This window comes from Scylla paramamosain, chromosome 9, assembly GCF_035594125.1.
Source record: "Scylla paramamosain isolate STU-SP2022 chromosome 9, ASM3559412v1, whole genome shotgun sequence".
Taxonomy (NCBI): domain Eukaryota; kingdom Metazoa; phylum Arthropoda; class Malacostraca; order Decapoda; family Portunidae; genus Scylla; species Scylla paramamosain.
Genome location: NC_087159.1, coordinates 10,295,001 through 10,307,386, shown reverse-complemented (window position 1 = coordinate 10,307,386; position 12,386 = coordinate 10,295,001). Strand labels below are relative to the sequence as shown.

At 38.4% G+C, this 12,386-nt stretch overlaps 1 protein-coding gene across 1 annotated transcript in view; it reads left to right on the top strand.

Moving 5' to 3' along the window:
- The window catches only part of LOC135103556 (cholecystokinin receptor type A-like), a 77,490-nt gene that overhangs the window by 53,231 nt on the left and 11,873 nt on the right, over positions 1-12,386 (top strand). Inside the window, 1 exon segment of the mRNA XM_064009991.1 lies at positions 165-279. Within this exon segment, the coding sequence (XP_063866061.1) occupies positions 165-279 (115 nt within the window).

Below are 12,386 nucleotides of genomic sequence, written 5' to 3'. Positions count from 1 at the left end.
TCCGGGTTACTTCAGCTGATGACGGTAGAGTGCTCTGGTTATTAAGAAGTTTTCAGTTTAAGGCTTCTTCTGTCATATATATTGATTCAGGTGATTAATGATTCTCTCTCTCTCTCTCTCTCTCTCTCTCTCTCTCTCTCTCTCTCTCTCTCTCTCCCCGTCAGGCATTCTCGGATCTCCTGCTGGGGGTGTTCTGCATGCCTTTCACGCTCATCGGCTCGCTGCTCCGGGACTTCATCTTCGGGGCGGTGATGTGTCGCCTCATCCCTTACTTCCAAGGTGAGTCTGTGCATCCGTTTTCTTCCTAAGTATGTCCCTTGTAGCTTCCCCCGTGAACACCCTCGCCGCCACCACAACTATTCTCTCTCTTTCTCTCTCCCTCTCTCTTCCATCTTCCACCGCCCTCCCACTCACCTCTCCCATGCATTCAATATCCATTAGTGTATTTTAGTTAATTTTATATGTGAGGCCTGATAAATATAGCTCAGAAATACATAGAAAAGCAGAGAGAGAGAGAGAGAGAGAGAGAGAGAGAGAGAGAGAGAGAGAGAGAGAGAGAGAGAGAGAGAGAGAGAGAGAGAGAGAGAGAGAGAGAGAGTGTTCAGTCTAAAAATAAACGACGAACAGAAGAAATCACACTCAAACCAACAAAATGAGCTATTTTTTTATTTTTCTTTTATTACATACACTTAGCTCCGTCACTATAAATACAGCACCCTTCAGTGTCAACTTTAATACGTATTTAGTGAAGAAAATTCTTAATGGAAAACTTGTACCGGGAACTAAATAGACCTCACATACTTTCTATAAATGGTATGAAATAAATGGTTTGGTAATGGAATAAATGTGTGTGTGTGTGTGTGTGTGTGTGTGTGTGTGTGTGTGTGTGTGTGTGTGTGTGTGTGTGTGTGTGTGTGTGTGTGTGTGTGTGTGTTTCGAAATACTGGCATGTTTTCTTTCAAGGCTTCATTAAAATTACACCTGTGCTCATAATGAAGGCCCAGCATAACACACTAATGAGGGCTGCGCTTAACACTTTACCATTTTTAATCGCAATTTCTAGCAGACGCGAGAAAATAATAAAAATAAATAAATAAATATATACACTAAAGATCACAAGACTTAAAAATCACACGAGGGAGAGCAATTACAAAAAAAACAAGACCCACAACACAACACAACACAACACAACACATGTTATCATTACAATAACAACACACACAAGCAGGAGCAACAACAGCAGTACTATCAGCAGCCCTCATTAAGCACACAAGCAAGGCAGCACCGGAACACCACAGACACCACACCAGAGGGCAACATTTTCTGACTTTTCACCATCTTATTGTCTTCTTGTCACACGTTTTAATGGACCTTATTGGAATTTTCATAGGTATTTTAAAAAGGCGCTCTCATGATTTTAGTGATAAGTTAATAAGAATTCTGCGCTGTTCTTATTCTCTAACGTTTCACAGTTTTATCTCATCTTTTCACAGGTTTTAGTGGACTTTATTAAGGTTTTACCAAAGGCGTTTTTAAAAGTGCTTTCATGATTCTTCATAAGAGTTCATCATCAAAAGGGTAAGAAAAAAAATAATGAGAGCATAGAACTAATCATTTTTGTGGTCTTTGTGGTAGAAATAGTCTAAATCCTAAAGGGTTTAACTATACGATCCCAAGTAACAAACCTGTATCAGTCACTCCCTGCCTGACAAGACGCTGCAGCACACAGGACACATTTTCTTGCGTGAATGGCTTCCTAGTGCAATAAACGTCCCTGTCAATACAAGTGGAGCGACTGAAAATATCAGCAATCACGTCTCGATGACGTACTCGCTATAAAAGGAGCTGTTCAGCAGAAAGGTGCCATTGAAGATATTACACTCAGCTGTACTTTATTGAATTCACACGTAGCTGATATTGCCTCCCACTCACATTGCTTCGGTACAGTGTTAACTACTGTAAGATGGCAGTATAGTGTAATAAATAAATAAATAAAAACAGATAAGGAAATCAAAATAAAGAAAGAAAATAAAGAAATGTGTACGTATATATTAGTACTCTCAATGTTAATAATGTCGAATTGGAGTTTTCTGTAAGTATTAGCTTCAAAGTTTTCATTTTCGTGCAAAACAGAATATGAGTACATGTATATATCGTTTTGCTATATAAAAAATCACAGTTTCGTTATTTTGACGGTGCAATATACGTATTTCAGTAACAACAAAAATAATTTCCTTCAGCAAATATTTTACCCGACAAAGTGCTGAAGAAGATGGAATTGTTTTCCTTTTTTTTTTTTCTCAAGGAAACGCAATGAATACTAATGCCGTCTTCACGCTCCTTTTCCCGCTGAACGTAAGATAAAGATAAATTTTCCTCATTCTAATTTTCTTCTCGTTCTTGTTCTTGTTCTTGTTGTTGTTCTTGTCGTTGTTTTTTCTTCCTCCTTTCTCCCGTTTCTTCTCCTCCTGCTCCTCATTGTTCTCTTCCTCCCACTACTACTACTACTACTACTACTACTACTCCCATTCCTGATTTTTTACATGCTTTTCATTTTTCAGCTCAGATTGTGTGTGTGTGTGTGTGTGTGTGTGTGTGTGTGTGTGTGTGTGTGTGTGTGTGTGTGTGTGTGTGTGTGTGTGTGTGTGTGTGTGTGTGTGTGTGTGTGTATGTGTGTATTAGCAATAGATACGTAGAAAGCATGAAGTAAACAATGCAGGTCGCACAACTGAATTTTGAAATGTTAAACAGCCTCGGGCCTCGTCTCTGTCTGGCTGGCTGCCCAGTCTGTGCGCTTGCTGTTGCACACGTGACATGATGGCTTCTCTCTGATGTGTATTTTTTATTTACTTATTTTCATTTATTTGTTATTTTTTTTTTTACTCCACACATCAATTTTTTTTTTTCTCTCTCTCTCTCTCTCTCTCTCTCTCTCTCTCTCTCTCTCTCTCTCTCTCTCTCTCTCTCTCTCTCTCTCTCTCTGTCTCTCTCTCTCTCTCTCTGATTACTGGCAACTGATAGAGAAATTTGTTCATTACGTTGAGAATTGAGTCAGTGATTTCTCTCTCTCTCTCTCTCTCTCTCTCTCTCTCTCTCTCTCTCTCTCTCTCTCTCTCTCTCTCTCTCTCTCTCTCTCTCTCTGCTGGTCGACGGCGGTGGTAGCATGTGATATGCAGGATCACTGATAGAAGTTTTAGGTGTGTGTCTGGGACGAGACATCATAAATAGGAAAGAAGTGCTAAGGATCCTCCAGACCAAAGTTTGGATCCACAATCTCTGCCAAGCTTTTCTCCGATGTCACCAATTCGGGGAACTAGACAGTGTGGGATGTAAAGACCAAACTTTTGTCGTGCCGTCTTCACCCGTCCCTATGAATAACTGTCCTACTAAGTGTCTTAATAAAGAGCGTATATGATTCGTATGAGTATTACATTATTGTAAGGTTTCTTCTTACAACAGTTTTTGAAAAGCCAATGCACTAAATGTCGTCACTTTCATAAAGAAATTGTCTAAATATTTTCTTCTTTTTTTCTAATTGAAAAATACGTCTTATTTCCCTAATTTTCATATTAAAATCAGAAAATATGACATGAATTTACGATCACTCACACTATGGACATGACAAAGGTAACTATATCACGGATGCACAAAATAATGATAAATTTCTTATCTGAGAGAAAATCCAACTATACTTCAGAGAAAACCACTAATTATACTTCGGAGGTTCATTTGTGCAGGACATCAGGACCACTCCCATATTGTATCACCATCAAGATAACGAAAAGAAAGTCTCTCGTAATAACACCCCCCCCCTCGGCTTTTTCACATTGATATGAGCAAGAATCGCACTCACAGATTCAATTTTCCTTGACAAGTGACCGATCCTCCTGTAAGAGCCTTATGAGTTTGTTCTTGCGTTATGCACTGCCTCCTCCTCCCGGTGAACGTAAATATAACATCCTACATCCTACCTTAAGTATGAGGGAGAGAGAGAGAGAGAGAGAGAGAGAGAGAGAGAGAGAGAGAGAGAGAGAGAGAGAGAGGGGGGGGGAGGAAGGGGGGTAACGGGGAGTAAGTAATATTGATGTGTGGAGTAAGAATAAATAAATAAATAAATTACTCAATAAATAAATAAATAAGAAGCCATAATGTAACACCCCACATCCTACTGCAGTCCAGAGAGAGAGAGAGAGAGAGAGAGAGAGAGAGAGAGAGAGAGAGAGAGAGAGAGAGAGAGAGAGAGAGAGAGAGAGAGAGAGAGAGGAATGATGAAAGAAAGACGACTTCGAAGCGTAGGATCAATCAGTTTCTTGTCATAAGTCTCATCCTCCTCCCAACGAGACTCACCTGGCGCTACAGACGGCAATCTTTTTTACGTTTCCTCATCTTCCGAAGACTTATAATCCCGTGAGAGGAACATCAGGACGCCTATAGTGCAATATTAGGTGGTGCTCACTAGTATATAATATATATATATATATATATATATATATATATATATATATATATATATATATATATATATATATATATATATATATATATATATATATATATATATATATATATCTTTTGAGGGACGACTGGTAAAAAAAAAAAATATTACATCCCTTCACCAGTAGTAGCGATTGAAGGAAAGATGAAACACTGCAACATCAAGGTCACATGGCGCCGTTCAACATGTAAAAAATAAAAAAAAATTTAATAGGGATGTTTGTGCTCAGCGTGACAAACATCGTTAGCGGGGTGTCAAAGAGCAGCAGCAAGGTGTGTTTACTCCTGATAGGCAACTCTTGATGTACAGCTACGATTTCATGAAGGTTAGGTTATAATGATGTCCAATAATTCCAGTCAGAGAGATGAAAGAGAAGGGAAGCAAGAAGGGAGAGAGGGATGGGAAGGAAAGGAAGGAGAGAAGGATAGGTAGCATGAATCGCGAAAGGAAGAGAAGGGAAACAAGATGAAAGAGCGGGATGGAAAGGAAGGGAAGGAGAGGAGGATAGGCAGCATGAATTGTAAAAGGAAGAGAAGGGAAGCATGAAGGGAGGGAGGGATGGGAAGGAAAGGAGGATAGATAGCATGAATCGCGAATGAAAACATGAGTCTTTTTTCAAACTTTACCTTATTATTGGATTCCAGTAAATTTTAAACCAAGTAAAGTTAATGAGACTGTTTGATGTCATTATTTTCATTGATAAATAATGGAATCAATGAATAAAGTTTTTTTTTTATGTGTAAATGTGTGCCGTTTGTTTAATCGTTGGAATGAAATAATTAAATATCACGAGCCTGTTTCATATCATATAAAAACTTTTGCTTTTGATGCACATTACAAGCGAATGTTATTAATCAAAATGAAAGCTAGTTACGCTGATGATGGTGGAGATGACGTTGATGATGATGACGATGATGATGATGATGATCAAAATGATGATAAAGATTATGACGATGAAGATGGTGACGATGATGATAATGATGATGATGATGATGTTGAAGACAATAGCCAAGATGGTGAATATAAAGATGATAATGAAGATGATGACGATGGAAATGGTAATTAATATAATGATGAAAGTGACGACGAAGGTGATGATGCAGATAACGATCATGATGCCAAATACCAGTTATTAAATTTACCCACTAGTTGAAAGAAAGAGGATGGCATTACTGATAAAAAAAAAAAACAAAGATAATGATACAATGATAATCATACCGTCCACAACCACAACCACCACCAGTGCCACTACACCAGCCGTCGCCATGAGTTATATAATCTTATTCCTATATAATTATGGATGATAAAAACAAAAAAAATTCTTGAACAATAAATGATTGGTGTGGAGCAGGCTAACTGGTTTGTCTCACGATATACACATGCTTGATTTTTTTTTTTTTTTTATGTAAGAGGGCTACTGACCAAGGGTGACAAAAATTAAGAGAAAAAAAAAGTTCACTTGAGTGCCAGTTCCCAGAGATGTCAAATAGAACAATGAAATAACGGAGGATAAGTGTCTTGTAACCTCTCTCTCTTGATACTAAGAATGGTGTATAATCCTTTCAATTTTTTTTTCATTCCTTTTTTTTTATTGTTGCTTATTCTTTGTAGGTTCCTGTCTGTTTTGTCTGACTGCCTGTTTGTTCGTCTGTTGGTTGGCTTAGCTGTCTGCCTCTTCTCTCTCTCTCTCTCTCTCTCTCTCTCTCTCTCTCTCTCTCTCTCTCTCTCTCTCTCTCTCTCTCTCTCCTCTCTCTCTCTCCTCTCTCGCTCTCTCTCTCTCTCTCTCTCTCTCTCTCTGCAGTTCAGGTAAAAGTTAAGTTAATGAAAAGTTAATACCCGTAGAGCTTTCGTTTGCATTCAATACAGATAAAAAAATATAAAAAAAAACGCGGCCACTAAACCTATCACAGCTAAACGCATCCGCCAATTTTCTCCCCGAGTTGCTGAAAAGGATCTATATTTCTGCATTACTTTTCTTTCACGAAGGGGACTTTTAGATACAGGGCAATTAACACGGCTCAGTTTAGCTCAACTTTTTGAGTCATGTGGTTTCTCGTACTTAATTAAGTTGTCTGCCGCAAGTTTTCAGTACAGCTTCAAAAGACACCACTGACAACAAAGGTAAAGACGGACGACCAGTTCAAAGGTGCCATTTGATTTATTCTTGCCTTGCTCAGTGGGGTCGTGCAGGATTACTCAGATAAAGTATTGAGTGTCGTTCTTTCTTTAGCAGTTCAAGGTTTAATCATCATAATTGGTATGATGAAAAATCTCTGAAACCGTAACTGGAGACATGACAGTTGATCAATTTGTGTTACTCTTCAGTTGATCAATCAGTACTTTAATTTGTTTCAATTTGGTTTCTAGCTATTACATATTCATAGCCTTCTCAGGTAACTTGTTTTGGTTCACTGGATAAAAGTAAGAAAGATATTGAATAAAATAAGTAAAGTATTTAACAAGAAATAGGAATACACTGCATGAAAACAATGGAAAGAAAAAAAGGAATTTGTGAATGGGTCATGTTTTATATATATATATATATATATATATATATATATATATATATATATATATATATATATATATATATATATATATATATATATATATATATATATATATATATATATATATCAACCATGGTCTATTATCGCTCTTAATGCAACTTAGGAACAAACACGCTGAACATACTAAAAAAGGAAAAGAAAAATTATAAAAACAATCGTTGCCACTGAAAATAAGAGCAGAGCAGGATCTTACACCGGGTTTTGTCACTGAATAATGACGTCATGCGAAGATGGTACAAAGTACGAGTGTGTCTAGCCAGAACGAACCCAAAAATATTTAGGCTCAGCGTTGAAAAGATATATATATCATGCAAAATCAGTTACTTCTCAGATCAATGCCAAAATTCTTGAGGTTTTCCTTTGTCGAATCAACGAGGCTGCTCCTTTGCCGCGTATGACGGACGTGGGACACCACCATGAAACTTCATGATGTTGACTGATGCAAGGAAAACCGTGTGAAGTGAGTTTCTCTCTGGAAAATACCTCCACCAAAATATCACCCTGTAAATTTTCCAGAGATATTTCAATGATAAATCAGGTTTGGTTACGTAAGTTAATCTGGAGGAGTTGATCATGGTGCGGGAAGTTCTTTTGGATGAGGCAGTTTCCATGGAGGAGCCTCGTGGGAGGAATTTACACGAGCACACTCCAGTATTAGTTCGAGACGAGTGACCCATTTCTGAACAACTCGGCACAAAAATCTCTGATGTTTGTATCGTCAGCCCTGTGAATGTCGTCAACCTTTCACACTTGAATTGTCGAACTGTAAATAGATCAACGATTTTTCATTATATTTTTTGGTCACAGCTCTCAGTGCCAGCTGCGTACCATTACCATATTCCCTGAAAACTGTAGTTCCACGAAACGGTGAGAGTTAGTCTTTTTTATTTAATTTCTTTCCAAAAACATTCGTGATTAACCTCGATGGAAACTTTACCTAAGCCTGCAGATTTTCGTTGATTGCATTTTTTTTTTTTTTTTTAGTTTTCTGCGTTAGTGTGTGTGTGTGTGTGTGTGTGTGTGTGTGTGTGTGTGTGTGGTGTGTGTGTGTGTGTGTTGTTTATGGGTGCGTATACCTGTTTATTTGTCCATCACTGGCTTAACACGTGTTATCACCAGCTGTCGTTTTCTTTAGTTCGGTTATTGTTTACCCAAGCCTGCAAAACAAAGAAAAGCAAAGCAAAAAAGAAAAAAAAAACAGTATCAGAAGCAGCTTATTGTTCCTTACGAGTCATAAAGATTCTCTAGCTCAATATTATAATTTTTACTTCATAGGCAACTACACACACCCTATATTGTTTAAATGAGAGAGAGAGAAAGAGAGAGAGAGAGAGAGAGAGAGAGAGAGAGAGAGGAGAGAGAGAGAGAGAGAGAGAGAGAGAGAGAGAGAGAGAGAGAGAGAGGGGCTACTTTTCCTGCCTTGTGACTCTTAAGGGGCCATAAGCAACAAAACCCTTTCCTTAAATCTTTGAAGTTCCCTCTGACTTTCCTCCTCCGGGCATCCCTCGAGGAGAGAGAGAGAGAGAGAGAGAGAGAGAGAGAGAGAGAGAGAGAGAGAGAGAGAGAGAGAGAGAGAGAGAGAGAGAGAGAGAGAGAGAGAGAGAGAGACGCCCTACAAGGAGTCGTCCTACATTACTCAATACAAGAACAAAACTTGAGAATATTATCTATATATGTCGAAGATTTCCACAAATTGTAATTCATACACGCGGCACTTGTTCGGCATCTGTTCCTCTCTCACGGTAATAGAGGTAGGGATGCAGAGACGATTTTCCATCTCTCTCTCTCTCTCTCTCTCTCTCTCTCTCTCTCTCTCTCTCTCTCTCTCTCTCTCTCTCTCTCTCTCTCTCTCTCTCTCTCTCTCTCTCTCTCTCTCTCTCTCTCTCTCTGTCTCTCTCTCAGCCCTTACAGCTATACTTTACTTTATCTTCCTTTGACCCAAATGGAGAGCCTGAGGCGTGTGAATGTTTGTGTGTGTGAGTATGTGAAATAGAACATCTATCCCTACATTATTCAGGTCACACTGTATACAACCATACAAGAGATAGTTGCTGTATATTGTGAGCTTTGGGAACAGTTATGTAAATTCGCTCGCCCTTCTGCTATCTATCTATCCCTCAGCTCTAGACAATGGCAGGATCGGAATAACATCTCTTTCCTTATTCCTCTTGCTGTACATGGATGGGTTTGGTGTCACTATGGTGTGTATTCTCAAGGGCTCAGTTCTTCCACTCAGTCTATTCTCAAAGGCCACGGGAATGATCAGTTGGTTTCTCATCGGTTTCTCCAAGTGATATGGAGATTCGTGTGTTCATTAAAATCGTGGAAACTTCCCCTGAAAACCAATATACTTTCACTAGAGCTTGTTGAAAGTTGGCGAGATTAAATAACGAAACGACTAAACACGGTCTTGTAATGTGGTTATACTTATATGGTGTTTTGGTGTCTTACGTGCTATGTGGGGTGGTTATTGATGATTTATTGATAAGGTCTCACTAATTCGACGGTTTACTGAGTTGTGGTGTGGCACCAGTGAGGCAATATGGGGCCGTATAGGATTATGAAAGTGTTATTCCTCTCATTCATTCTTTTTTCTTTTTTTTTTTCGAGTGACAGGGGAAAGTTAAAATTTAGATATGTGAATGTATTATTTTTTTATCTTCTGGCTCTTTTTTTCTCTTCATATATTATTCTAGTTATATTTAATAGGAGTTTGATATATTTATGAATTTACTTATCCACTCATTTCCTCTCTCTCTCTCTCTCTCTCTCTCTCTCTCTCTCTCTCTCTCTCTTACTCCACTTATTATTTTCATCACTGTCACCATCGTCCCTGGCAAACATCAATATATATATCTCCCGATTAATCTCATGTAGTGTGCGTGTCTCCCTTCACCGTGCAGCATTTCTTTCTTCCTTCCCCTCTCTCTTTCTTCTTTGTGACTTTCCCTGTCCATCCTGACACAAAAGGCTCGCCATTCCATTCACAGGCAGCCATCTTGGTCAACCTGAATAACCATCTAGCGTTATTTTCACTCCATTTAGGAACTGCTCACATTGCTATTAACCGGAATGGCGTAGTTACCCTGATATTCTAGATTTCTTGTCGCAGAGTTAACCGTTTTCTGCCTTTCTTTCCTCCTTCCTTACATGTAGTACATCTGTGCACACTTCTAAAAGACTCGAAAGGAATCTTACCTTTCATAATCTCTTTGACAACTTCGTCGGAATCGCTCAGGATGGCAACACTGTAGGGAAAAAAAGATAGGGAAAAATTGTTTTATTCTGTTCAAGGAAACTATTAAATAAAATAGTTGGTGCTGAAAAAAGTTTAGTACTTTCTTATCACGCCTCGAGTAGGACTCATAGAAAATGTTGGCTGGGTAAACACGAATCCCGAGTAGTTTGAAAACATGAGCTAAACTTTCAAATATTGCATAATAAAAGGGTTTCCTCTTGAATAGAGAATAAATTTTTAAACATATGAGTAAAACAGGAGGTGGGTTAAAAGGAAATAACTAAGAAGAAAAAACAGTAGAAAAGATAAAATGATTAGCAAGGAGGAGGAGGAGGAAGAGGAGGAGGAGGAGAAGGATAAGGATAATAATAATAATAATAATAATAATACGAAGAAGAAGAAGAAATACAACGATAACAACAACAACAACAACAACAACAAATGAGGATGAAATTATGAGAGAGAGAGAGAGAGAGAGAGAGAGAGAGAGAGAGAGAGAGAGAGAGAGAGAGAGAGAGAGAGAGAGAGAGAGAGAGAGAGAGAGAGAGAGAGAGAGAATCATATTAAGGAAGCATTAGCATTAGGAACAGACTCGCAACAGGTAAAAAAAATAAAAAAATAGAAAGAAAAATTAGAATTGTTTGAATTGACGATGGAATAAATAAATAAATGAATAAATAAATAAATAAACAAGTAAATAAATGACTGAAACCCACCCTTGAACATAAGCTCTATTCCTATTGTTATTCATCACCACAGTAATTCCTCAGACAGAGAAGGGTTATTGAAAGGGACTCCCACGTGTAAGCTTGATGGCTTCTTGCAGCTTTCCTTGTTTTGTTATGTTCTTATAACACGGGAGGAAATGAGCAAGTTGAGGGGTAATTAGTATGTACTGAAAATTAGTCACTAGTAGAAAGTCTGTCTGCCTGTCTGCTTCTCTCTCTCTCTCTCTCTCTCTCTCTCTCTCTCTCTCTCTCTCTCTCTCTCTCTCTCTCTCTCTCTGTCGTGCAATGTAGCTCAAAGATGTAGAATAGCAGAATTTTAACAATCAATATTCAAGCAGATGACGCCACTAAATGAAAGAAAACATTAAGAAAGTGAGAAAGGAAGAAAGAAATAAGGCAACAATAGTCTCGAATTCACTTTTATTTCAGGAGTTTCAGATTTTCTTTCTTTTTTTTTTTTTTTTTTGTGAGTTCCCAGGATATTACGTTCCACAGGTTTGTTCGCACTTTTGAGTGGCGGGGAACACACACACAGCCAATCACTCAGCCACCCACACACGCTCACACACTTTTACATAAGCTTACTGAGTCAACAAATAACAATGGAAACAAAATTAAAGAAGAAAAATTGTTCCACCGTTTTCACAAAGTTTCAGATAGCGCTTCCAACTTCATTCTTTCTCTTAAAGTATTACTACTACTACTACTACTTCTACTACTACTACTACTACTATTACGTCTTATATCTGCCGTCATTTTTCATAATTCGCCTCTAATCATGAGATATCTACACTTTGTTCATCTCACACTTGTAATGGGTTCCCAAGTTACTCCCGTTAGGCCGTCGCTGGTGGCCTGAGGTCTACCACTCATTCTCGAAACTAGACTCTCCAAGCTGAAGTTTTTACTGACATTATGTATAGACTATCTCTTGACATCGGAAACTGATGGGGCTAAGATTGCCAATGTTGTGTGTGTGTGTGTGTGTGTGTGTGTGTGTGTGTGTGTGTGTGTGGTGCTTTGCCTGCCCCCTCCCCCCGTGTAGGATTGCCTGCCTGTTATATAGATATATATATGGCTCACCGATTTCGCTTATACTGGATGACCATGCAATAAACTATACCCACGTACTGGCAACAATAAGGTTCGCATTCTTAAATACTTCATCTCATCTCGACAAATGTAACACTGTCTGGTGGAAATTATTACGGATTTCAAAACAGGCTTTTTCATGTGCAATAAGCTGCAGCAATAAACTCTTGCCTCTTCATCACATGTCACGTGAAATAACAGTACGTACCCTGGAAGCAATAAAGTTTCTATTCTTAAACGCTTCATGATCTCATTTTGACAAG